This window comes from Eptesicus fuscus, chromosome 23 (genome assembly GCF_027574615.1).
Source record: "Eptesicus fuscus isolate TK198812 chromosome 23, DD_ASM_mEF_20220401, whole genome shotgun sequence".
Classification (NCBI taxonomy): Eukaryota; Metazoa; Chordata; class Mammalia; order Chiroptera; family Vespertilionidae; genus Eptesicus; species Eptesicus fuscus.
This window is the reverse complement of record NC_072495.1, coordinates 21,971,718-21,999,214: the sequence shown is the minus strand read 5'-3', so window position 1 is coordinate 21,999,214 and position 27,497 is coordinate 21,971,718. Positions and strand designations below refer to the sequence as shown.

Sequence of the window (27,497 nt, the reverse complement as noted above, 5' to 3'; positions counted from 1 at the left end):
CCCCCACTCTCCCCTTCCTGAGGTCTTCCTTTCCAGACCTCCACCCCCTCCTCCCAGTCCTGGGCGCCCCTTCCCCTGCCCGTCCCAGCTGCTGACCGCCCCTCTCCCCCGCTGGCCACGGGGACAGTTTCGCACACGGAGGCGCTCGGTTCTCCGCCGGCCGTTCCAGAGCCACCCAGACACCGGCAGGTGTGCACCCCGGAACATTCTCCCTCACCCAGACACCCCCAAAAACACCCCTCTCTGAGCGCGCCTCACACAACACTCCGCCACGGGGTGGGATTCTCAACAAAACTCACTTTTAATGACGGTGTTGACCTGAGGAATCTTCAGACAGAGAGGCCTGTGGCCTGAGGTGACCGCGGGCAGAGAGCTGGCCCAGGCCGTGGGCCCAGAGGCTCCCGGAGAGCGCTGGCCTGTGGGTGGGAGCCGGGGGGTGGGGTGTGTGTGGGGCTTCCCCGAAGACTAGAAATGAGCCCGGGGGAAAGAAACGCGGTACAAAACACATTCCGAGCCCCTGGCTGGGCCCTGGGGTCGCCCACAGCCGACAGGGGAGGGTTCAGGGTGAGAATCCCAGGTCTGATCCCCTGGCCCCTTCGCTCTGCGTGTCCGGCTTCCAAGGGGCGGAATGTACGAGTCCTATTCCTCTTAAAAAAATAGATCTCTTTACGCTCGCCTTCTCCATGGTCTCCTGGCCATTTGGGAGCGAGCCTGTCCTTGCACCCCGAGGCTTCAGGGGGGCTGCTGGGGAGAGGGGGGTGCTCCGGACAGAACAGTGAAGGGCTGTGACCTATGGCTTTTGCAGCTACGTGGTGGGGGCGGTGCAGGAGCGCAGGTGCGGGCCAGGGGGGAAGCCGCTGGTCTCCAAGGATCCTGGATCCCTGCTTTCGAAGATCGAGGATCGGGGGCGCGGGTCCCCAGGAGTCCTTTGGTTTGCCGACTCAGCCTCGGGGAGCAGCGTTTGTGCGGAAGGGAAGAGCCGTCGCATTCGTTTCATTCCTCAGGGGCCTCGCGCCACGGGAGGCCGATGGTCCGGGAGGGGAGCTGGGTCTCCTTTGGGTCTGGTCCCACCGGCTTTGGAGCATCCCTTGCTGTCTCACCTGGAGAGCGAAGGCCCCGTCGGCAGGGGTCAGAGGCAGTGTGAGGTCCATGTGTCGCACCCGCGGCGTGGCGACATGGGACGGGGCTCTCGTTCTTACTGAGAGTCCGCGTGGGCCCTCGGCCATCCTGGTGGGGTAACCGTTGGTGCCCGGAGAACCCTGGACGTGGGATCGGGGACCCCCAGGTCACCTCCGGGGCCCAGTGGGGGCGGAAAGGGCAGAATTTGACCTTAGTGCGGTCCTCAGGAGCAGTGTGACCTGGGGGTGGGCTCGTGGTGCAGGGACCCCACCTGGCGGTGCCCAGGAACCTCCTGCGAACATTGGGGCTCCCCCACCCAGCCAGAATGTCTGAAACTGGACGCTACGGAGAAACCTCCAGCCATCTTTCGTCCCCCCGAGTGGCCCGATGAACCCGGTGCCACTCACTGCTGCTCGGTGGAGAGAAGGGCCGAGAGCCCAGCCCCAGAGGGCCGAGCGCCAGGGGTCACTTTTCCCAGCATCCTGGTCCTCAGCACCCATGGGAGGCACCCGAGTCTCTGGGACACCCAGGAGCCCGCCCTCCCCCCGGGGAGAACCAGAGTGGTGGGGGCAGGGCCGTGGGAGACAGAAGCCTGTGTGGCTGGGACCCATCAGGGGCCTCCTGGGCTGTGGAGGGCTGTGGACAGGTGGCTGTCCCCCGAGGCTCCTGTGTCCCGCAGGAAACGCACTGAAAGCCAGCAGCAGCCGAGGGGGGCTGTGCCCAGACCAAAACGGGGCCGGACGATGGGCGGGGTCCCCAGGGGTCTCGAGGCCCCTCCCCGGCGGGCCCATCATCTGGGGTAGTAGTCGTCGGGCACGCCCGTGAGGTTCCGCCCCTTCAGGGCCGCGTCCACCAGCTTGATGTAGGCCTGGATGGTCTTCTGCATGTCCGCCGTGTAGGGGTCGTACTCCAGCTTGCGCAGCCCCGAGCGCTTGAAGTTGCCGTCCTTCTGGCTCTCCACGCACAGCAGCCGGTCCTCGCGGACGGCCACGCCCAGCAGGCGGACCATCCGGCCCAGCTGCACGAACAGGTCCTGCTTCAGGTCCTCGAAGTGCACCACCAGCACCTTCTTGCCGAACTTGAGCCAGTCCAGCGTGTGGGTGGCCCACCACGGGGCATAGTTCCTCACGAACTCGGGCCACTCTGTGGAGAGAGGAGGGAGGGCCGAGTCAGAGGGCGGAGCGGCTCCCGGGACGCGGGGCCGAGCGGTCGCTGTCACTCACAGCAGGAAGGACACCTCAACTCCTGGGAGATCTCCACACTCACCTTGCTGGGTGTGTCAAAGGACGGGACGGACTGTCACCGAAATTGGGAAGGTATTTTTGGGATCGTCTGACTTGTACGTCAGGCTATAACCGAAGGCGGGAAATTCCTTGGGGAGCCCTGGAGGGGACCCCAAAGAGCCAGCCAGCCAGCCAGCCCCTGGGGTGGCTGAAACCAGAGAGAAGTTGGGTAACTACAGGGGGAGCCAACGGGGGATGCTGGGTAGCAAGGAAGGGAGTCTATAGCCCCAGGAGGAGGCTGGGACAGGAAGGGAGGCCAGCCCAGGAGGAGGCTGGGACAGGAAGGGAGGCCAGCCCAGGAGGAGGCTGGGACAGGAAGGGAGGCCAGCCCAGGAGGAGGCTGGAACAGAGAAAGGGAGGCCAGCCCAGGAGGAGGCTGGAACTGAGAAAGGGAGGCCAGCCCAGGAGGATGCTGGGACAGGAAGGGAGGCCAGCCCAGGAGGAGGCTGGGACAGGAAGGGAGGCCAGCCCAGGAGGATGCTGGGACAGGAAGGGAGGCCAGCCCCAGGAGGAGGCTGGAACTGAGAAAGGGAGGCCAGCCCCAGCTGGAGAATCACGGGGCAGGCTCTCCGAAGCCCTGAAGCCAGACCCACTGCTTTCCACGAGGACAATGCCAGGTGCCCCCTCCAGAAGGAAGTGTTTACGGAAGGAGCGTCAGTGAGTGAGTCTCCTACCCCTGCTGGGGAGCCCAGCTGGTTCTTCAGAACTAAATCTGCACCCATTGCCGGGTGACGGATCCCCGGGATCTCAGTTCATCCTAACGACTACCCTGGAAAGAAAGGACTACTCTTCACTATCACCATTGGGTAAACTGAGGCCCAGAGAGGTGAAGTGACTTGCCCAAGGCCACGCAGCCAGGGAGCACCGTCCAGCCCAGGCCTGCCTGATTCCAGGTTCTGATCTTGCTCTATCGTTATTTCGAAGGCACCAGCAGCCTCGCCCCCACTGCCTCCCACCCAGCAGGGGCTCAATAAATAGTTCTTGAGAGGAACTGACATGCCCAGCCGCCCGCCCGCGCTGTGAGAAAGGACTCCTCTTTGTCTGCGGAAGACACCAGGCCCCGTGCTGGGGCTCCCGCTCCCCCCGAGCTCCCGCTGGCACACCCTGACGGCTGGGGAAGTGTTTATGCTGGTGAGAAGGATATTCTTTATCCCTAAAACAGATTATTTACAATGTATCTGGCTAATTGGGCCTACACTGTTATAATGGGTTGAGACCAGATGTATCTGGGTGATTAGAGAAAATTTAGCGTGTACATAGTCTGTTTCACTATTTATTTATTTATTTTTTTTAGAATTTCCCTGCTCCCGAGTCACCTCCCAGCATCCCCGGTGATTCGGGGCAACTGCTGCTCCTGCGGCAGAAGCCCCTGGGGATGGAGACAGCGCTCGGGCACCAGGGACATAGAGACCCCGACTCCGGGCCTGGCCACTCTATCGCCAGCGGTTGCTGGAAGAGGGTTGTCCTCGAGGGAAAGGGAGGGGCGTGATGGCCGGGCCCTGCAGCGGGTTGCAACCTGGGATGCAGGTGGCGCGGGGATGGCCTCCTGGTTGGTTGCACGCCTCCGTGGGACGGGAACGTGTGTGGCCTCAGCGCCCACTGTGTGTCGGGGCTGTGGTGGGCGATGTGCAGGCATCATCTCAGGCGGTGGCCACAAGGAGCCTGAAGAGTAGGAATTCCTAGCCCCACTGTACACACAGGGGAGAGAGAGGAGGCTCAAAGCGCGGTCGCTAAAACACAGGTGGTGTCCAAGGCGGGATTCGCACCCACATCCACCCTGGACCCGGCCTGGCTCCTGCCCTCCTAGCAAACCCTCTGAGCTCCTGATCTTTTTTCAGCTCAGGCGCTCCTCTCTCCGCATGTTGTCTGTGACGACTTTGGAGTCAGACCGCCTGCGTCCAAAACCCAGCTCCTCTCCACGTTAGCTGTGTGACCTTGGGGACGTTAGTCGATGTCCTTGAGTCTCAGTTTACCCATCTGCGAAACGGTGACTGTGCTAGACCTGCGGCCTACATGCTGTGCAGATGAAACGGAGTGAGATTTACCAAGGCCCTGGCACAGGGAATGGGAGAGAGGAGAGAAATGCTGGCCCCCAGCATTTCTGAGGGGCCTCCCAGGCCCCATCATTTAGGTCAGAGCTTCCCCCCAAGACCACGTGTGAGATCCAGGCAGTCTGGGCAGCAGCTGTATCCGCCCCCATGGCACAGATCCCTCACTTGAAGCTACTTCATTGGAAAGGAGAAGAATAAAAATGAAAAACAAAAGCCTTGATGAGCTCAGGGTTTCCAGGAACGGATTGCTGCCTTCAAACTGGGTAACGAAGGCTCACTGAGCCACGGACCACACCGGTCACGGGGGCTGGCCGCGCCGGAACTGCCGCACACGTGGGCCTGGCCACCCCGCTCCACCTTCCTGTCCAGGGGAGGAACCGGGGCCTGATTAATAGCTTCACTGGACCCAGTTCCCCACGGAATCATTAAGCACAGTCCCCGTTTCATTAAGCAGACTCAGGACAATTCACCTTGCGTAATCACAGCACATAAAACTTTGCTTTGGACCCACTCCAGGGACATCGTAAAATTAATGTTATGGAACCAACGGGGGTCGGGGGGGGGGGGGGAGCATTCCAAGAGCTTCAACCCAGCTATAACCCGGAGGGGACACAGGCCGGGTGGGGTGGACACGTTCAACAGCAGGGTGACCTCTGCTCTGAGGGAGGTGACCCTCACACGTGAGGCTGAGGGCGGCATCCTGAAGCAGGGACTCTCCAACTTTCAAGTGCGCACGAAGCTTCTCATGAAAATGCAGATTTAGATCCAGTAAGACTGGGGGGGGGGGGGCGGGGGGAGAGAGAGGGGTTGAGATTTGCTTTTCTAAAAACCCCCCAGTGAAGACGATGCCACTGGCCCAGAAACACCTGGAGGGGCCGCTAAAACACAGGTGGTGGCCGGGCCTCCCCGGAGTTCGGACTCAGCGGGTCAGGCGCCAAACCTGCGGGGTTTTGTTTTTTTTTGTTTTTTTTTTTTAAATATATTTTATTGATTTTTTACAGAGAGGAAGGGAGAGGGATAGAGAGCTAGAAACATCGATGAGAGAGAAACATCGACCAGCTGCCTCCTGCACAGCCCCCATCGGGGATGTGCCCACAACCAAGGTACATGCCCTTGACCGGAATCGAACCTGGGACCTTTCAGTCCGCAGGCCGACGCTCTATCCACTGAGCCAAACCGGTTTCGGCCAAACCTGCGGTTCTGACGGGCTCCCATGATGACATGGCTGGTGCCGGGCCCTAGAGTGAGGGTCTCAAAAGCACAAATGAGGGGGAGGGGGAGTGGGGGCTGTGGGCCTTGGTTCTTTGGGGAAGGCTCTGGGCCAGAGCTCTGGAGGACCTGGGTCAGGCTTGGGAGGGGAAGCCCTCCCCGCCCCCCAATTCCAGACTCATATGGGGACCCCAGAACCCCAACAGGAGATGTGCTGAAACCCCCCCACCCACCCACTGAAGCTTCCAGGCTCAGCCGGTCCTGACCATCCCTTCTCTTTCTTTTTAAAGCTCCCAGCTGACGGCCCCTTTAACCTGGTCTGAACTGAGACACTGGGCTATGCCAGGAGAGGAGAAGCTCTGGGCGCTAGGTCAGCAATGCCCCGGGCAAGAAAGAGCCTGGCAGCTGATGCCTGGGTCAGAACCCAGCTCAGTCTACGCCAGGGCCCTCGGCCACGTGACTTCCTCCCTTCCTGCGATGATATCTCACCTGTGAAATGAAGGTTATGATGCTTATGGCTGCCTTTCTTACCTCCTCGGCGATCAGAGTTTAAATGAGATAATGAAGGCTAAGTGCCTGCTCCCCCATGAGCTACTCAAGCCAGTCCCCCCTTTTCACTTGGGGCGGCAGGACCTTGGCAGGCCCCCGCCTCTCTCTGGGCCTCCGTTTCCCCATTAATAAACAGAGGATGAGTCAGGGTTCTCGGTCCCGCCTGAACACTGGAAGCGGCTGGGAGCTTTACAAATGCGGATGTCCGGGGTGCAGTGCAGTCCCGGTCCCGGGCGCAGCCTGAGCACGGATTTTCCCACAGTCCTCTGGGGATTCTGATGCGCAGCCGGGCTGAGGACCACTGGGTTCAGGGATCTCTCAGGTCCCTCTCCAGCTCGGCAAGCAGGAGGATCTGTTCCCGGGATCGGCTCCTGCCATTTGCATCTGCAGACTTTCCCGCCTGGCCCTGACCAGTGCTCCCTTTCCATTCTTCTACAAAGAAATAACTCTGAGGCCTCTTTGCTCCTGGGAACAATAGGACAAATGTCACCACCTGTCCAAGTTTCCATCCCCTCGCTGAGAGGGGAAGCAAGGCGGAGAGAGGGACAGATGGGGGAACAGGATCCCAGGGCACGGTTGGTCAGGCCGGAGGGTTTTCATCAATGACAACAACAGTGAGGGCGTGACTGGTGGATCGCCAAGTCGACTGCATCCTGCCAGGCTCCAGTCCTCTCAGGAGGGACCAGAGCTTTAGAGCAGCCGGGAGCCGGGGGAGGGCTGGGAGGAGCAGAAACCATACCCCCCTGACTTTGGGCTGGAACAGCCCCGTTCCTGGATGAATTTGGGGTGGGGAGGGGGAGGAGCTGGCATTTACAGGGGCTCTGAACTGGGTGATTCCTGTCCACGGACATTTCATTGAATCTGCCACCGTGGATTAGCACAGTGGTTAAGAGCAAGGGCCCTGGAGGAAGAGGCCTTGGGATCCAAACCCCAGCTCCCGAGACTTCCTGAAAAGGCTCCTTGGCCTCCCTGAACTTAGCTTGTCCCTCTGTAAAATGGGTTAATTGTGCGAGAATCGATGTGATTCTCTTCACCACCATGGAGCTGTGGGTGGTAACGGATAGGGGTGCTTGAGACCCAGTAGGGTTAAGGGTACTCAAGACGGCAGACGCTGGGTCAGACTTCAACGTTCTCACCACGACCCCGGGCGACCACCCACCCGGCGCTGAGACATCCATCCACGCGGCAGCCACCTACTCGTAACGGCAGAGTGGAATCTCAAACCCGGGTCATCTTCATGAAGTTCGGTGGCTAGGGGCCAACACTGCCACTCTCCAGCTGTGTGACCTGGGGGCCAGGCACTTAACCTCTCTGAGCCTCCCAACCCAGAGTGGTTGGGCTTGTTCATCAAAGTGACCCCTTAGGACCTCATGGGTCACGTGACCTCGGGGCCACTTAGCCGTTGGCCTTGGTCTGGATTTGGGTCTTCCTGACTCTTGAACCTCCTCCTCCTCCAGTCAATCAAATCACATCAACCTGAGGGCCTCCATCTCCATGATGCATCATGGGTCACATCTACTGCGTGGCTGGCAGGGTTAAACTTCTAGAGCCGCCCTCGTGTTACAGGTGGGATGATCTCAATTCAGGGAGGTGGGGAAGCTTACCCAGGAAGTGATGGAGCTGGGATTAGAACCCAGGGGCGTCTTGCTCCACAGCCATGTCCTTAACCATTGGAGCATCCCGGCCTAACTCCCAGAGGGTGCTGCTCGCGGATGCGCGGGATGTGGGAAGAGCACCAGAAGCTGAGGGACTGGAGTCTCACACGCTTGCCCTCAGGAGGCGCTCCTGGACTCCTCGCAGGAGGCAGCACCGGCCCAGCGCACTGCCCGCTGCACCCCAGGACCCCTCTCCTCCGCACCCCTCCTCTCCCCGGCAATACCTTTGCCCTTCCAGTGCGCATGCGCAGCGAAGCCGATGTGGCCGCCGTACTTGCGGTTGAACTCCGCCATGAGGGCCTTGTAGGGGTTACGGATGAGCAGGATGGCGGCATCGAAGGCCTCGATCTCCTTCTGGCCGCTCTCGTGTGTCTTGATGCAGATGGTCCTCCCGCTGCGCCAGTGGTCCCGCTCACCTTTAAACCCTTCCCACGGGGAGCGGGGGTGGGGGGAGGAGGACATGTGGCAGGTGAGGGGGCGGTAAGGCAAGAAGAAACCCACCCCGCCCCCTGCTGGGCCTTTTCCTTTTCGGGAGTCTCACACATTCACTTGGGAAGGCCTTCATTTCACGCTCTTACGTATTTATGGAGCACCTACTATGTGCGAGGCACTGGGATGGGAACCAGGGATACAATGATTTGCAAGGTCTCTGGCTGACTTCGGCATCCTTCTCCTTTATGTCCCTCTACCCAGGGCACTCCTTGTTCATGGCCCTCATTATTACTCATGCATTCGTGTCACTATGAATACTAACGATCGTTGGCATTTATTGAACGTCTACCACGGGCCCAGTGCTATGTGTGACAAGTGATTTATATATTCTGGGGGGGGGGGGGTGCGCAGAAGGTCTGTACCTGGCAAGTAGGCCATTCCCCCTTCTGCACCCTCAACAGGCATCACTACTAGATTAAGGCACTTTGTTCCTGAAGGAGAACAGAAGCTCAGAATCCTTCTCAACGCATCGTTCTAAAGCAGGGATTCCCTGGAACTGACACGTGAGATGAAACCACTCTGGATCCATGAACCAAATGATTCTCTTAGCACCCTTCTACAATTTGTGACATTCTAGGATTCCCTGACAAATAGCAGAAGATGTAATCAATGTCCCCAAAGTGAACAGAGCTATTGGATCTCTGTGCATAGCTCAGAGTTGCTGGTCAGTAAATGTGTTGAGGTACCTGCACACATTAGGTGTTTGAGGAATGTCTGCAGTGATCTAAGCAAAGGGAAGGTACCAAGCACATAGTAGGTCCCAATAAACATGTTCAGTTGAGCTGAGCCGCACACAGTAGGTGCTCAGGAAGGGTAGTCCCATGGCCTCCCAGTGTGCCCTCCCAGGCAGCCTCCTCACCTTTGTTGTAGAGAGAACCGTCGAAGTAGTAGCTGCCGGTGTAGAAGCCGGTGGCCAGCTCGATGAGGTGGCGAGCCCATGTGTTGCCGGCACCTGGGAAGCTGGCCAGAGCGATGAGCTGCTTGGACTTGGCTGGAAGGAACCTTCTGTCCATGCAGCGGTTGTCTGCAAAGAGCAGGGCATGAGCAGGGGTCAGGGGCAGGCGAAGCCTGGGTGTGAGTCCCACCCCTGCCACTTCCTAGCCATTCGACCCAGTGTACATGATGGAACCTCTTCTGGGCCTCAGTTTCCCCGTCTGTAAAATGGGGGACATGGTTCCTCCCTCACAGGGTTGATGTGAGGGTTAAATGACAATGTATGAAAAGGGATTAGCACATAGTAGGGATTCAATAAGTCAGGAGAATGAGTCTTCTCTACTGCCTCAGTTTCCCCCTGCCGCCATAAGTCACCTTCTTCCTACCCCCACCCTCTCCTCCAGATTAAACCCCTCAGATGGTGTCATCTACGTGAGATCCAGTCCAAGTTTCCTAACTTGGCCCCTGCATCCTCCAAGGCTCATCCCACTCACCTGCTTCCCCTCCCACCTCCCACCTGCCAGTCACCTGGTGTCCCTTCATGTCCTCATCTGTGCTCCGCGCCTTCCTGACTCAGCACCCTCCGACACGCTGTTCCCTCAGCCTTCGTTGTCCCCTCTCCGCCCTTGCCAGGCAGACCGATTCCTATCCTTCCACTCTCTGCTGAACCAGCTCCTCCTTCCTTCCTAACTCCTGGGCTAGCATCAGTGTGCTGTGTCCATTTCCTTCGTATCGCTTACCACAACTGTCATTCAAAAAGTATTTGTTTAGTGAGAAACCCTGCCTGTACCGTTCTTCAGTGACCCCCCAGTGCTTCCCATATTATCTGGCATATAGCAGCGATAATAAATGTTTCTTGGATGGATGGGTGGATGGATGGATGGGTGGATAGCTGAATGGCCAGATGGATGGATAAGTAGACGGGTGGGTGAATGCGTGGTTAGATGGATGATGGATAGGTGTGTGGGTAGATGAATGGGCAGATGGCAGATGGATGGGTGGAGAGATGGATGCGATGGTGACTGGGTGGATGGGTGGGTGACAAGAACATCGAGATTGTAGGGCTATTGTAAGGATTAAATCAAACGATGCATGTAATACATTAAAATGCTAACGCGCTCAAAAGGTGTACTAATTAATTTTCTCTAGCCCTCAACTTCCACACCTGTAAAATGGGTTGGGACAGGTGAGCACTATTCTGATCCTCTCTATTCTCTGCCTTTACAGAGATGCCGGGATGCCACGACTGTCAGAGCCCCTGGAAAGTGTGGGCCACAGCCTCCTAAGACAGCCCCTCCCAGAGCTAAGAAGGCACAGGGGTGATTTCTTCTGGTCCCTACAGCTGTAAGGGAAGCTGACGGAAAGCCCCGAGAGGGGAAGTGAGTTGCCCAGGACCACGCAGCGGGTCTGTGTTGGAGACCCAGGTCTCCCCCTCCCAGCCCGGATGCCTTCCCACTCAATGCCACAGTCTCCATTTCAAGAAAAAAAGCTACCAAGGGGGTTTGCAGTATGAGGGGTAGAGTTGAGGGTCCTTAGAACCCCCCCCCCTTGCCTGGGCCTCCCTCTGTGGCCCATCCAGGATCTCTAAGCCTGCCCAAGGTCACCAGCCCTGCCCCTGCCCTCCGCCCTCTGCCCTCCGCCCTCCGGCCTGCACAGGATGGGCTGGCTGTGTGGGGTGGACTGTCCGGGCACCTCTGGGACGGAGGCCCTGGGAGAACACCCGGGGTCGCTGGGGGAGGCCTGGCTCACCCTGCACCTGTGTCTGGTACACGATGAAGTAGCTGGGGGTCCCGCAGCTCTCAAACTCCTCCGCACTGCACTTCTGGGCGCACAGCTGCTCGTCTTCCCTCTCGTGCAGGGGGAAGCGCGTGGTGGGGAAGCCGCAGTGGCACGCGGTGCCCGCAAGGGCCGCCAGCGGGTACTCCTGGGGAGGGAGAGGGAGAGGATGAGGATGAGGATGAGGAAGAACTCTGCTAAACCCCTGGACACGGAGCACCCCGAGCCTTCCTGCCTCCATCCCTCTCCCCAACTGAGGATCCCGAAACGTCGTGAGGGAACCCCACTTTTACAACGCGGCCCCATCTGTGTACCTCCTGCGCTACGGCATTCTTCCAGCTTTGCTGAGGTATAACTGACAAACAAAAACAGCGTGTCTTTAAGGTGATGTCTCGATACCTGTATACGTGGTGTATTACTCATCACAATCAAGCTCATTAACATACCCGCCGCTTTAAGGGTGACCATGTTCTTAGTTGTTTCTCTGTTCGTTAGTTATTTGTCTCCTCTCAGTCCACTCCCTTTTGGGGCCTTAAATTTCCAAGGAAACTTTGGACCACTCCCGGGGCTTCCATGGTTTCCATACCGTAAATGCAAACACCATGGACACACAACAGTGTCATTAAGTTCTCACTAAGGCCTCCTGCCTGCCAACACTGAGCCCTGTGTCGGCTCCATTTTTTTCCTGCAAAAGGGAGATTAGTTGAGGGTAGAGAGTGTTCAAGACACTTGGGCGCTGAGATGAGCTTTCTCCTGGAGGAACTGGAAAGAAAACTGAGAAATCAATGCCTTTCTCACGGTGTGCAACCGCCACGGTCCGTGTCCCTGGTCTGACGGTGACACAGGACCCACGCCTCGGGGAAAGCTGCCTGCGTCCATGCTTTCACGCCAAAGAGGGTCCTGGGCCTGCGTGTACCCGTCTCGGTTGGGAGAGCGGCTCCTAATTGCTTTGCTTGTTCTATGGGACGGCCAAGTGGGAGCAGGGCGACCTGAGATCCGGAGGGAGGGCAGGGGACTGACTGTCCTTCGTCCAATCTGCTTCTACTCAAGCCCCACAGCCCCATTTCCCCCGGAAGCTGGTCCAGGAACGATCCGGTAACGAACCCAGGTCGCTCCTCCAAGGCTGGGTCCCGTGAGTTCTACCGGAGGAGGTTTGGTTTCTCTCTTAGCGGTGATGGGAACTCCCTCCGTCCCTGCCTTTACCTGGCAGTCTTCCGAAAGCCACGCTTTTAGGCCCAGCTCACTCCTGAGTATTCCTCACTCTTGCGAGAGGAACTGACCCTGTGTAACCCCTACCTCGGGGGGGGGACAGATGACACGGGCACACCCTCTCCCGCGTCACGGATCACAGGATCCCTCTCCAGCCCGGCATCCCGTTCCTCCCGCCGTCCCACACCGCCCCTCCCCGGGCTCCCCGGCTCACCTTCTCCGTGCAGAGGTCCACGCACTTGTCCACGGACATGTTGGGCATGGCGGCCGTCACGGGCAGGGCCAGGGAGAGGTTGCTGGGCCTGCGGAAGCAGCCTCGGAAGACCGCGCTGCCATCTGCAGAGCCAGAGGGGAGAGGGCCGTCAGACCCAGGCGGGGGGAACCACCTTCCCACAGAAGCACTTTTAAAATGAGAGCCCAGAGAAGGCAAGAGTCTGGCCCGAGATCGCACGGTGAAGCAGAAATGGAGACGAACGAGCTAGAGAGCTCAGTGCCCTCCCCGACCCTGGCATCTGCCAGCAATCCGGGCCACGGAGATGTTCTCGCGGGGCCACCTCGTCCCCGGTTCTCTGTCAGCTTGCCTAGGTCTCGCTTCCTCATTTTCAACCACGGCAACTCCCCGTTCAGGAAGGTGGGAGATGCCAGGGAGGGCTGACGGGACCTCATCAGGAGGGGGCTGAGGAGGGAGGGCAGCAAAGGGCCCAGGTTTGTCCTGCCTCTCCTCACAGCACCCGGGGAGCCCTCTCCTCCCATCCTCTGGGGGTTTAGGGGGAAAACCCCAACCCAGTGCTGAGCACCTGCAGGCTGCAAGGGACTGAGACGTGGGAGAGACGCCCTTTAAAATAACCCCATTTGGAAAGATCCCAATTAGTTGACTGGGAGGAGACTTCCTTCCAAGGGAGTGGGTGAGCCTCACCTAATCAGTTGAAGGCCTTAAGAGCCAAACGGGTTTCTCAGAGACCTGGAGACGGCAGCATTAGCTCCTGCCTGCACTGCCAGCCCGCTGGTCTGCCCTGCAGCTCTCGGACTTGCCAGCTTCCTTAAATAAACATAAACACCGCCACCATCTATCCCTCTGTCCGTCCGTGTGTCTTTCCACCTACCTAACCTCCTCCTGGTTCTGTGTCCCAGGAGAGCTCTTGACTGATAAGAAGCAGGATTCTAGGCAACTTTTATTCCCATTTTTTTGTAAAAACTTTTCTATTTCTTTCTACAGTGAATATGTATATTTTAATATAATAAAGACAAACTAAAAAAAAAAAAAAAGTGGCCCCAGTCAAATTTATTGGAAGGTTCATGAGGCCCATTTAAAACTGGGCTCGGTTGTTTTCAGAAATCTGAGCTGCACATACCTTTCCAGAAGCACAGCTTTCGCATAAAACAAGGGGCGCTGTGGGTGCAGGGTGCGTGTCATTAGTGCCAAGGATGTTACCCACACTGTATCTGAATGAGTCCTCAATGCAACCTGTGAGGCAGGGGACACTTACAAAGACCCTGAGATGTGACAAGACTCGATCACTTCCCCAAGTCCCACAGCGAGTGAGGAACAGAGCTGGGCTTTGACCCCAATCTCGTCTGACATCACATCCTAGTTTTCCACATCTCTGCGGTTCTGCGGTTCTGCGGGAGGCCTGCCGCTTCTCACGTGGTGGAGCTCCGGGGATCCCGTGCCGGCCCCGTGCGTTTCCCAGAAACCCTCTCAGGCCCCACCGCAGGGGCCCGAGGATCACAGGGGCCCATGCCCCACATTCCCACACAGTCAGCGCCTCACTGCCAGGCTAGCTGAGACGGTGCGTGACCTCCGCGGCTTGGGGGGGGTTTTATGAGCGAGGGGCGGGCAGAGCAACTGTTCTGCAACTCTCTCTGCTGGGGGCAGACGAGGAACAGCCCGGAACCAGCTGCAAGTGCCTCTGAAGTCCCGTTATCTCTTTGTTCTGGGGCTTCACAAAAAAATGAAGTAAATGTCATCAGGCGTCGGCTTAAAGGCGGGCGTGGAAGAGTTCTCCTTGGTTTGAAAGAGGCTAACCCTCCCTCCCCGCCCCCGCCCCCCCCCCACCCCACCCCGTAATTAGGCCAAGCTCCACTGCATTAAAGATGCAGGCGGGGAAGAAGGGCACGAGCTGGGGGCCGCTAACGGCTCCCTATAATCAGAGAGAGATGGAATTACACAAAGAGCCTGGCTGTCTGAGAAGAATTCAAACCAGCCATTTCTGGGCACCCCTGCAGGCTCCCGTGGGCCTGTGCACTTCAAATAGCCTGAAGTGGGTGGTGCTCAGAGTAGACTGAGGAGTCTTCATTTTAAGGAGATTGGCGGGGGGGATGGTGTTTACAAATACTCCAAACAGGCACTGTGCTAGACGCTTTCTCCATTTTATCTCACGGAGGGGGTCACAGCAATCTTTAAAGGTTGGAATTGCCCCCATTTTACAGATGAGGCAGTTGAGGCTCAAAGAGAATACATGGCCTGGCCAAGGTCATCAGAGCACATAAGCGAGAGAGCTGGCATAGAAACAATGTCCGCCTGACTTCGAAACCCGCGTCGCGCCCACAGCCTTCTGGTATATTGTGTGGAGGGGAGGACAGCTAAGCCATTCTCCCCCCCTCATGAGGGAGAAGGAGAAGTAACTTCTAGTTACCATCTCCTTGGTTCTGCACTGCATAATTCATGAAGGCCCGCATAAACTCCAGGACTCCCAGACATACATCAAGGGCAAGGAGAGGCCTGCAGGCCGGGCAAAGAAGGAGCCAGGGTTGGTCTATCCATCAAAATGGGACTTTTTTCGGCGATCACCTGAGGCTCCCCTCAGCGGAAGTGGTCAGAATGGAGTATCGGTGAGCATAAATCACCAGCAGTGAACAAAATTCCCCTTCCAACTTTGGAAGACGGGAAAAAAAAAAAAATCACCAGAACTAACAATGGCACACAAAATCCGCGTGTGAATTGTGAACCATTAAGTCAAGGCTCTCTTTTGTTCAGCACCATGGACAGCCACCACGGGACCCACATGTAGATGTTGCAATACGAATCTTGCAAGAATCTTCCAGGCGAATTCTGTTTCCTGTAACACCCAGTGAAGCCCCGGTGTTTTCAAATCACGGCAGGTCGCTGCCCCTGGAGCAGAGCTACCCTCGCCGCCGACGCATTTGGCAAACCGCTGTGAAAAGTGTAATCCAACCACGAAGGAAGTCCGTTTCTCGGTTCTTTTGTAACAACGGGGAAGGGTCCGTGAGAGTCTGGGTCGAGGCAGAACAGCCGGGTGCCTGCAGACACTTGCTCTGCCAACCTGTTCATTCGCTTGCTACCGTGGGGAGCCTTCCAGCACCTCCCCACGGAAGGTGGGTGTCCCCCACCCGCCCCAGCAGTGCCCGGAAGATAACAAACCCCCTTGGAGTCTGCACAGTCTTCAAGAGTTCGGTGCCGCTGCTCAGGGAAACACAGTCACGACACAGTGCTGATACCAGCGGATGATGCTACAAATGGGATCTGGTGTTTGTCCTCCCGGCCTCCTGGAGGCAGCAGGTCATTTCTGTGACTGATGGGATACGAGCGAGTGTCATATGCTGGAGACCCGGAGCCTCCCGTTCTCCAGGCTTTGCTCACTCGATTCCCTTTGCCTGGATTTCTCTGCCACGTCTTGGCAACGTGTCTTGAGTCTGGATAGCACGCAAAACCCTGTGTGTCTTTCAAGGCCCTAATCAAACAGCCCTCCTCTGGGAACCTTCCCCAAGGAGGCTCAATGGAGCCACTTCTGCTCTCTGGGCCTCAGTTTCCAAAACTGTAAAATGGGACATCAGAAAGGAAGGTGCGTCCAACATGGCACTCAACACCTGAACTTTGCTGAGCCTGGACTTTTGCTCGTGGCTAGAACACAAGTCTCTCTCTTTCACCTAGAAATCTCCTTCGAGGAAGATTCAGCTCCAATGCTGCTCCCTTGGCTCCTGCAGACAGAGTCCCCACAACCCCCTTGCACACCCCCCTCCCCAGTGGTCTTGGGCCTGTCTCTCCACTAGACACCTTAGGGGCTGCTCACAAGCAACCATCCAGCCCTCCTACTGTTACAAGGGCAAAACACACCTTTGTTTAGTGGTCTTCATGTGTTGAGACTTATAGTTCAGCTTATTATAAAGTCCCAGATGATCAGCGAGCATCCTATCTAATAAAGAGGGAATATGCTAATTGACCATCACGCCATCGCAAGGCTGGCAACACCCACAGCCAATAAGGCAGGAATATGCTAATTGACTATCCCACCCTCAAAGATGGTGGTGCCCACAGCCAATAAGGAGGGAATATGCTAATTGACTGTCACACCCTCAAAAATGGCAGCACCCACAACCACAAGAGGGCAGTGCCCAGTCCCCTCAGCCCCACTGGGGTGGCAGGCATGCGGCAAGGCCAGGCCCGCCCCGAGGTAGGCCCAGCCACTCCACGCACCTGCCTCCGGAGTCCCCCAGTCCCCTCAGCCCCCTAGCCACCCAGGGCCAGCCCGAGGTGCAGGCAAGCCTCAGACAGCAGCTGCCCAGCTGCCCAGGGCCACCCGAGGCTCAGGTAACCAGGGCTGGCTGAGGCTTGCGCTGCTGGCAGTGGCAGCAGCAGAGGTGTGATGGGGTGTCATCTCCTGCCCCTGAGGGCTCCGGACTGTGAGAGGGGGCAGGCCAGGCTAAGGGACCACCCCCTCCAGTGCATGAATTTTCATGCACCAGGCTTCTAGTGTTATTATAATAGGTGATCTCAGAAATGTGTGTGTGTGTGTGTGTGAGAGAGAGAGTGAGTGAGTGTGTGTGTGAGAGAGAGAGAGAGAGAGAGAGAGAATAAGAATGTCCAATCTGAACATTAACCGAAAGGACGTCTGGCTGATATCTGGCTAATGACACTCACAGCCCCATCCTTGTTATCTGGCTCATCCCATCCACTGGGTTGTTTCAGTGGCAGCATCTTTTCCCTCTAAATACCCATGACACTATGGCCATCTCTTCAGATGGTCAAAGCCACCATCAAAATAACATAAATATTGGCACAGGGGTTCAGTGATGGGGATGATAAATCTACCATCAAATTAAAACCTCATTACACGAATGGCCAAACCAGGAACTGGCTGTGCGAACATTCTCCAGCCTGGATTTTTTCATACGCCACCTGCGCCCTCTGCCAGCCAGGCCTTCAGACCCACAGGGAGGCGGGTGGGGCATCCATTTGCAGAAATCGGCCCCTTTGCAAACTGGCAGCAGGCTCACTCGACCCTACTGCAGAGCAAAGCTTGCACGGGGCTTCAAAAATATGGTGTTTGTAAAAACAGAATACATTCTCGAGCAAACCATGGATGAATTTTTATAAACAGCGGCATTCGCGTGGAAGAGACCTCTCTGTGCGTGCAGACAGGCGTGAAGTTCTGTGTGGGCCAGGCTGCATCCCAGGCGGGCCTTCTCGGCTCCACCGGGGCCTAAGGCCTTATGACTTATTAAAGTGTGGTTCCTGGACCAGCAGCCTGGCATCACTTGGGAGCTCCTTAAAAATGCAGCATCCCACCTGGACCTGCTGAATCGGAATGTGCATTTTAACAAGATCCCCACAGGGTTCATCTGCACGGTCAAGTTTGGGCAGCGCCGGCCCCCGGGTGAACAGGACCATCCTCCGCCCTCCGTCTGTTGTCGAGCCCATTAGCTCTTTGTACAGGTCTGAAGGTCGCCTTTAATTAGACTGCGCGGCCTTGGGCAGGTTCACTTAAATTCATTAACCCTCGCTTTCCTCACTGTAAAATTCTCCGTGGTAACATCCGTGCCCGGAAAGGTTGTAGGGAGGGTAAATGAGATGGGTTCTGCCGTGGGCTTAGCATGGTGCCTGAAACACAGCGGATTTTGACAGTCAGATATTAATTGCTATTAAACATCCACAGAGGGGACAGTAGGACGGTGTCCACAGCTCCTGTCCTCTCCTATCCGTCCTCCTTCCTCCCTCAGGTTGGAAACCGAAGTTTTGCAACAAGACGGAAGCACTGGCAGGCGAGGAATGAACTCTCGCCATGGGAGCATTAAAGACATAGGCTCTGGAGTTGGTTTAAATTCTCTGCTGTTTATGTGACATTGAACCTCAGTTTCCTCATCTGTAAAATGGGAGTAGGTGACTCGTAGTGCCTATTGGAAGCATGAGTGTGAGAATTAGATGCACGATTCCATATAAGGGACTTAGAAGAGGGTGCATTGTTTGCCATTGTCACTGTCATCATTGTTAGAGACAATCTGCTTTCAGAAACTCAGGAAGGACAGGCTCAGCTCAGATTCTAGCTCAGTTGAAGGAGGAAGATGGGGGCAAGGGGTCCAGCAGGCAACTCAGGGTGGGAGAGAAGGGAGCGGTGGAAACATGCCAAGCAGCTGGAGCAAAGGGCTCTGCACGTGGTGGGTGGCAGCCTTGGAGGGCAGCCAATGGCATGGGAGTGATGGGAGCCATGGAAGGTTTGGGGCAGACGTGCAGGTAGGTAGGCAAGGGCCAGGGCCCGCTGGTCAAGGAAGGAGCCGCAGAGAGGGGCAGGGGCCAACTCACGTACACCTGCGGGCCGACTCCTGGGCCAGCTGCAGCCGGTAGACGGAGAGGCGGTTGGCGCCGCCGCACAGGCTGCCCCGCTCGCCCTTGCACTCCATGTCGCACTCGGCCTCGCTCACGTTGGCCGCCTGGATCTTGTGGCCGCAGTAGCACTCGGCGCCGAACTCCAGCCCGGCATACAGGTAACCCCTGGGGAAGGCTGCGGTCAGGCCAGGGCAGCTGCCGCCATGGAGACCCCGGGGACAGGGAGACTCACCCAGCCAGGAGAGCTGGGGATGGGAGGGCTCTGGGGGCCAGGACCCCTAGGAACCACCCACCTGCCTTCATCCCCCCATTCACCTATCCTCATAGACATACCATGGCCATATTGACTGTCACCTGTATACACCTTCAGCACAAGGCATGCTTTACATACACACACACACACACACACACACACACACACACACACACGCACTTATGCATCCACAGCCTTACAAGAACCTTTCTTTGTGGCCACGTGCTCACCCTCCATCACATGCTCCCATGGAAAAGAACACCACAGGCAGGAACCCGAAATGAATGGAGCTTGGGACGTCGGGGTCCTACCGTTCTGCACAGTTGTCCTGGCAACGGAAGACGGTCATCTTTTTGTAGTCGAAAAAGGACACGCCTCGCAAGGCCCGACTCTGGGTGTCGTCCAGGTAGCAGCCGATGTACTTGGCTTTGGGGAGAGGAGAAAAGTCAGACGGGGCTGGGGTCGAGGCTGAAAGGGTGACGGGAGTAAGCAGGTGCCGTGGCTGTGTGGCCTTACGAACTTTTTGGTACCAATTCCTTCCTCTGAGCAGAAAAGCAGGCAGGAGAGACTGACAGTCATGGGCATTGGTAGAACGTGGTCCCTAAGGGCAGTGGAGTCCAAGGGGTAGGGCTGTGGACCCTGGAGGCCAGCAGAGCAGAGGAGGAGACTCCTCTGTGGCCAGGGTTAAGGTCAGCCCTGAGCTCCACTGGTGACGAGTGGTCACGCGGGAATCCGAGCCAAGGCCACTCCGTAGCACCAAGCAATGAGACCCACACCGAGGCAGCTCTGAAAGAGCCTGACCCTCGACAGCATGTTATCATTTCTACAAGAGGCCTTAAGGTATTTCCCTTAGAACGAACACGGGACTCAAGGTCAAGGCCTTCTTCTCACTTTGGTCACCTTCCAGCCCTGGCCTGGGGGGGGGAGGGGGGACGTTAACCTCTCTTAGCCCAGTTTACTTCATAGTGGGGATGAAAATACCAACCCAGCGAGGTTAAAAGGGGACGACTTGTGTCGATGTTTGTGTCTTGCATACAACAGGCCAAAGTTAAGGGGAGGAGATAAGTCACTGGCCAGTCGCAGTGCTGCGGGCGTTCTTTACAGTTTGCCTCCACTGTGGGCCACGGAGAACGCTTCCATCCAAAGGAAAATTTTAAAATTATGTCCAACGGCCATCTACTTTATTTTCTTAAAGGTAGTAAATGCCTCCCTGGACTTCCTGGTAAATAGCAATGCTCACCTACGAAGATCACACCATTTGTAAAGTCCTTTCCCAGATGTTCTGACAATGATTTACTATTAATTTGGACATAGAATTTGCCAGGTGCTTTACGCGTTGAATTTTTACAATGTTCCTACGAGGTCAGTACTAATATCCCCATTCTATACAGAAGAGGAAACCAAGGCCCAGAGAGGTTAAGTCACTTGCCCAAGGAACCACAGCTTGCGCATCTGAAGCCAGGATTGGACCCCTACGCTCTGGCCCATGTTCTGAACGACCGCTTGCTGCTTCTTAACTCTGGGGAGCTTTGTGATGACCCACGTGAAGGGGGAAGCGCTGGCATGCTCACACTCTTTTCTTTTTTAAAAAAAAAATGTTTTTATTGATTTTAGAGAGACAGAGATAGAAACATCAACATAAGTGCAGCATCGATGAGTTGCCTCCTGCATGCCCCCCACTGGGGATCGAGCCCACAACCTGGGCATGTGCCCTGACGAGGAATCGAACTGGTGACCTCTTGGTGCAGGGAATGACGCCCAACCAATTGAGCCACACTGGCCGGGGCACTCACACTCTTCTCAGATGACTGAACAGAGGCCCAGAAAGGTGAAATGGCCTGCCTGAACCCTGCGGCTAACTGGGGTCAGAACAAAGGTTCCGTGGGATCCCAAACCAGTGCTCTTTCCTCCATTCCACTTGGAAGGAAGTCGCTGGAAGTTGGACTAAGGATCCAGCCAGCCCTGGAATTACACGGCCGTCACAGGCATGACCGAGGCCAATACCACCTGCCGCTTGATCACTCTCCCTGGCTGGCTGCTGTCTGTCTAAAACTGTAGGCGTCTCACCCCCTCACTCCTGGTGCAGAGCAGGGTCTAGCAGAGGGAGCCGGCTCACTGCATCGTGCCCCTCAATACCGCTCTGCTAAGTGCAGGGTTTGTCAGCCCCGCAGGAGATGCGCCTCGACCTCCACCACCTTGAATTTCTTGCGAGAGACAGAGGTGATCTGGTCGACTAAGAACAGTTCATCTTTTAAAAGAAACATCGCCTCCCTGGGGCGGGCGGATCACACGGTGACAGCTCTAGGGGAGCCCACGTCTCGTCGCCGTGCTTGTTCAACAACGCGTGTCCCTCCTGCCACAGATGGGACCGTGCCCTGTGACCTCGGGGAGACACTGACCTTGGCAGGGCCCAGCGGTATTGTCTCTCCCACCAGCCAGTGATGGATTGCTCTGGGGAAGGGCACATGACCCATTCGTTGGATTCTTATAAATTCAAGCTGGGGGAGGGGAGGGAGATCTGTTTTCCTTGGGATATGACGTTGGCATTCTCTAAGGCCAGAGCCACCAATAGCCACAATCCCTGGTACCAGAGTCACTTTGTGTAAATAGAAGAACCAAGCTTAGGCAGACACAGCAGAGAAGAGAGTGAGAAATCATTCATGTAAGAATCCAGCCCCTTCCATAGCTGGGGACAAGTCCCAGTACCTTTTCCTCTTCAGCTTAAGCTGATTCAAGACTTTAAGATGGGTTTTTGCCCCTTGACTGATATGCTGATTCTCAAGCTAAGTGGCTTGGGTCTGTGCAGCTGTGAGGGTCTAGACTCTAGACCAGTGGTCGGCAAACTGCGGCTCTGTTGACTAATGAGTTTGCCGACCACTGGGATAGGGGCTTCATCACAAGGAACAACAACAGCCTGTAATTATTGGAATCGAGAGTCTAGGTCAGTGGTCGGCAAACTCATTAGTCAACAGAGCGGCAAACCGCGGCAAACTGCGGCTCGCGAGCTGCAGTTTGCCGACCACTGCTCTAGACCAAATCCATGCCAGGCCTGTGTACTCCTTTTGTTCCAGGCACCACACCAAGTCCCAGCTTGACAGAAGGGCATCTCCATCCTCACCAGGGAGCCCTTCATGGAGGGAGAATGGGAAGGGTGGTCTCTTGGGAGAAGAGCTGGGATTCAACTGTAGGTCATGTGCCCCCAAACCTGGGCTTTTCCATGCTGCTGCATCCCCTCCCTCTCCCTCCTCCGGGCCAGGCATCAGGATGAGATGCCCCAGGTAAAGACTTGTTGCATGGCTGGCTGGCATGGCTCAGTGGTTAAGCATTGACCTATGAACCAGGAGGTCACAATTTGATACCCAGTCAGGGCACAAGCCCAGGTTGTGGGCTCCATCCCCAGCGTGGGGGCGTGCAGGAGGTAGACGATCAATGATTCTCTCTCATCACTGATGTTTCTCTCTCTCTCTCCCTCTCCCTTCCTCTCTGAAATCAATAAAACTGTATTTTTTTAAAAAGAGACTTGTTGCACGGACAGATGATGCTCTGTTCCCTCATCTGTCTGTCAATGGGAGGGATAAAAAAGACACACGGCCCACGGGCATCTTACATACCGCGACCTGCCGAGTGGCTGAGCTCTCCTGGCCAGGATACGGACATGGAGGCGGTTTCCTCTCGTCCTGGGCCAGTGCAGGCTGTGACAACCACAACCTGGTCCCTGTCCCTGAGTCCTCCCTCCCGCCGAGCTCACCAGGGTGGGTGCCTCCAACCCACGGCAGCCATTTCCCCAGAGCCCTGCCCGGGCGGCAGAATCCCTCAGACAAGAAGGGAGGCCAGGGGTCTCAGACAGACCACGTCCCAGGCCACTTGAGGGTGGATGAATGGCTGAGGCCACACGATCTATCAGCTCGTCTCCGCCGCCGCGGTGCCCGTATCGCTGAGATGGCAGAGCCGCCCCAGCCGGGCTATTTGTCTCAAGCCCGGAGACCAGCGAGGGCCGAGCCTGGGGAAATGCCCTCCCTGTGGGATTCTTTGCTTTCCTTTCGCCTTTTGCTTCAGTTCATCTCCAAGAAACGTTGCTCTCTTCAATGAGGTGACTTGTTAAAAGGGGAGCTAACCGTGACTAATTCGGATCCCTTTTATTCGCTGTCTGTGGGTAGATTCACTAACGGGAGGCAGTGGCGCATACGGGAAGGACGGTTTTGAGGCCAACCGGACCTGGGTTCAGATCCTGACACAGCGGTGGCCTTGTGCTAGTGATTACCCCAGCTCCCAGAGATACTGTGCTCCTGCCTGAAGAGTGGGAATAAAAACAGAGGTGCTGTGTCCCCCGCTAAAAGCCTTATGTTGAAGTCCTAACCGCCCCCCCAGCATCACAGCCTCCTCCAGGCCCAGGCGCTCGCCCCTCTTACCTCGCTCCTCCTCCTTCTCCCGGACAGCCCTCCCCTTGAGGGCTCGGCTCCAGGCTCCACCTCCGTAGTCGCCCAGCTTGGTTCTCTCAATCCCATCTTTGCCCTTGAACCAGGGTCCGTGTCCGAATCTGCGGGCGAGGCTCAAGGTTTCCCCCGCGTCCCTGAAGCCTCTGCCCAGGTGCCAGTCTTCCAGGAAGGGCAGCTCGGCGCCCTCGGCGGGGGCCCCGGCAGCGGCGGGGCTGGCCTGGTTCTGGGAGACGGCGGGCTGGCCCACGAAGCCAGCGTGAAGGAAGACGAGGCTCCCGGCCGTCAGGTAGAGCACCAGGAAGGTAAAGAAACGCACGGGTTTTCGGCGGAAGTACCGCTGGAACTTGAACCAGAGCTTGGCCATGGCGGGATCATTCCGGACTGGCTGGCTGGGGGCTTGGCTGGAGGGGCCACAGGGCGGGGATGGAGGGAGGCTTCCTTTCCCAAGCTCCCCTTAAGGGTGGAACCCCTGGGGGCCTTGCGTCTTATTCCTTCTGCGAAGGCATCTGCCAGGACCAGAGCTGGAGGGCGTCTGGCACGGGGCTGAGGCCAAGAGAACGGAATGCAGAACTCGCCAGCCCACCCGAGGCCAAGGTGAGCGTCTCTGGGCCACGAGAGGAGTTTTGAGGCTCGGGACACCCAGGAGTTGGTCCCATTTTCCTACATCTTGTTCTTGGCCTCAGGGAGCCCCAAAGAACTTTGAGAGGAGCGCGTGGAGGAGGATGCTCGGGTCACCAGCAGCCACAGTGCCCTCCTCGCCTTTCTCAGCTGCTCAGGCCGGTCGGGGCTGGATTATTTCACCGAGGCCGTTCCCGGCTTCTTTCCCAGCTGGGGACCACGCTCGGCGTGTCCACTCATGGAAACAGAAGCTGGCGGGCGTCCCTCCGGTCAAGCATCAGGGCTCAGGGCTGTGCCACCTGCAACACGGCACAGACACGGGCATGAGAAGCTTCCACGCAGAGGCCAGAGCTCGAAGGCTCTCGAACATTTTCAATCATCCATCGGTTGCCTCTGGATCGGTTGCCTCCTGTGTGCACCCCGACCAGGGAATAGCAACCTTCCAGTGCCTGGGATGACGCTCAACCAACGGAGCCACACCAGCCAGAGCCATTTATTTTTTAAAAAAATAGAAGTTTAGTGAGCAGCTACTATATGTAGCAGACACTGTCCTGGCCTGTTTTGTTCACTGATCAGAACAGTAACTGGTACATAGTAGGTGCTTAGTACTCCTGGGTGCTGGAGACAAAGCTGTGAATGAGAAAGACCAAGTCCCTTCCCTCACAGGGCTCACATTCTAGTGGGAGAGGTCAAGTCCATGGTCCCTCTCCGTTATCCAAGGAAGAAAAGGGGGGGGGCGGGGGGAGGTTTATTTAGCAACATATTCATTCACTAAGATTTACCCTGCTTTGTGCCAAGCCCTCTGTGTGTATTATCTACATTTAGTCTTCCCCAGGGTCCTATGGGAAGTCACAATTTCCCCATTTTACATATGAGGAAATTGAGGCCACAGAAATGGTAAGTGGTGGCATTGGGATTTGAACTCAGGATCGTCCAAATGGAAAACCACAGCTCTTAACCGCTGCCTTTTTGACCGTGTCCTTTCCCCGCGTGGTCTGGTCTGCACTGCCTCCCAGTGAACAGCAGGGGCTCACCCTGGGGGCAGGGTCCCTCAGAGTGTGGTCTGAGAGGCATCGGATTCAGAGTCACCCAGAAGCCCGGTTAAAGATGCCTGACTTCTCCAACCAGGAGAAGGGATAACCTACAGGTGTAATGAGGTGCCCTCGGATGATGGTGATGAGCACCAAGGTTTTGAGGACCACTGCTTTAAGAGTAAACCTTCAGGATCATCACCAGGAGAAACATAGAACGTAAATTAGAAAAGAGAAAGGAAACTCCGTTTGGCTGGTGTTGTTTCACCTTACCACCAGCAGGGGGCCTCAATCACAATCTTGGTCAAAGCATGGATTCCACTATCAAGCCACTGGGCCATCTGAATGGTAACAGCCCCTCCTAATCCAGATAGTAGCACGGGAATTTAATTAACTGTGGTTCAAGGTAGAGACGGCCAATCCCCCATATGCCTTTCCATTCACCCAGGAACTAAGTATTGAGCACCTACTATGCACCACTTACTGTTCTGATCAGAGAACAAAACAGCCCCCAATCCATGCTCCTGTGGGATCAAACTATCTGCTCTCCCATAGATCCATCCATCGCTCCATCATCCTTTAATCCATCAGTCAGTCCACCTACCCATCTATCCATCAAGTCACAGTCTATCCACCCATCCATCATCCATTCCTTAATCCAGCCATCAATCTACCTACCCCTCCATCCACCCACCATTAATCCATCCATCCACCCATCTGAACTGTAACAGCACATTCATCCATCTAACTCTCCACCTATCCACTCAGCTACCCATTCTTCCACTCATTTAAAAACATGTGTTTCTTGCCTATCTGTGTGTGCTTGGGATGCGGAAATAAATAATTCAGAGTCCCTGCTTTCAGGTAATTCAGAGCCTCCCCCGGGAGACAGCAATTTCAATAATCACTACACTAAATCACTGTACAGATAGACAGTGATAAATCCTGCAGTAGATGTAAGTATAAGATATAGAACAGCAATTAATATGAATAACTCATGTTTGTTGAGCACTTACTGTGTGCCAGACATTGCTCTAAACACACAATACTCTGATTTAATCCTCATAACAATTCTATGAGGGAGATCTGTATTGACTTTACAGAGGAGAGAAATGAGGCTCAGAGAGGTTAAGTGACTTGCCCAGGGCCACACAGTCAGGAAGCGGCAGCTGGGGTGTGAACCCGGGGCCAGTGGATTTCACAGGCTGTGTTCCTAACCTTGAGTCTAGACTGGTCTTGTATCCCTTTGATAATCTGATGAAAATTACAGACATATGCACAGAAAAGAACGCTTGTACATAGGCCCTCAGATTTGGGGGTTTGGGAACCAGGGGGAGAGAAGTCCTTGGAATGTGGGAGCCCAGAAAAGGGTTTGAAAAATAAGGATCTTTGCTGGCAGGCCTCTCAAGAAGGACACCCAAGCGAGGAGGAACTGCACAGGTGAAGGGGGGGTCCCTGGGGCGGGGGAGGGAGCAAAGGAGCTTGGGGCATGGTGGGAACACAGGTAAGCAGCGGGCAGGGGCCGGCCCGTGGGGAGCCTGGGACGCCAAGCTCAGGAGCCTGGGCTGGGCTCTAACGTCGCATGTGGGGGTCCACGGAAGTTTTGGGGTCACACCGTCACTTGGAAGCCTCCTGGCAGTGGATGGTGCCTCCTGGTGTTCCAGGTGCAAGAACGTGCCAGATGTTTTTTGCAACTGGGCCGGGATGAGAAAAGGCCAGCAGCCCTCATGCAATGGAGGGGTCACCAACCCTCCAGAGGCATTCAGGCAAGAGCATGGACTCGGGAGGCAGGCCGACCCGGGTTCAGATCCTGCCTCTCCCACGGGGGCAAGACGCCGCTTGGCACCCACTGACGTGCCTCATCTGTGAAGCAAACAGAAGAATCCTGACACCGCACAGGTACATTGCTGGGAGGACTGAATTAAAAATTGCCGGAAGAGGTCCGAGCTGGTTTGGCTCAGTGGACAGAGCATCGGCCTGCGGACTGAAGGGTCCCGGGTTCGATTCCAGTCAAGGGCACATACCCAGGGTTGTGGGCTCGATCCCCAGTAGGAGGCGTGCAGGAGGCAGCCGATCAATGAGTCTCTCTCCTCGTTGATGTTTCTCTCTCTCCCTCTCCCTTCCTCACTGAAATCAATAAAAATATATTTTTAAAAATTTCAGCACATCTTTCCTCCACGTGGGTGCCAAGTGGGTTTTAAGAGGGTGATGAGCTCATTGGGAACTGTCAGGGAACAGACTGAGGCTTCGGTGGTGTGGGGAGTGAACGGGCCCTCCCAGGAAGGGACTGAGGAGGGGGTTCCTCCTGGGAAGGGGGTGCC

At 56.3% G+C, this 27,497-nt stretch overlaps 1 protein-coding gene across 1 annotated transcript; it reads right to left on the bottom strand.

Moving 5' to 3' along the window:
* Positions 1-284: 284 nt before the first annotated feature.
* WSCD2 (WSC domain containing 2) lies at positions 285-23,929 on the bottom strand. Its single transcript, XM_054712555.1, has 8 exons — positions 23,501-23,929; positions 19,403-19,517; positions 18,819-19,003; positions 12,491-12,612; positions 11,041-11,215; positions 9,218-9,382; positions 8,091-8,291; positions 285-2,262 (listed from the first exon to the last, which is right to left on the bottom strand). Exons 1-8 carry the CDS (start codon positions 23,889-23,891, stop codon positions 1,910-1,912), a joined length of 1,707 nt encoding a protein of 568 aa, XP_054568530.1. The 5' UTR covers positions 23,892-23,929; the 3' UTR covers positions 285-1,909.
* Between the last annotated feature and the right edge of the window lie 3,568 nt (positions 23,930-27,497).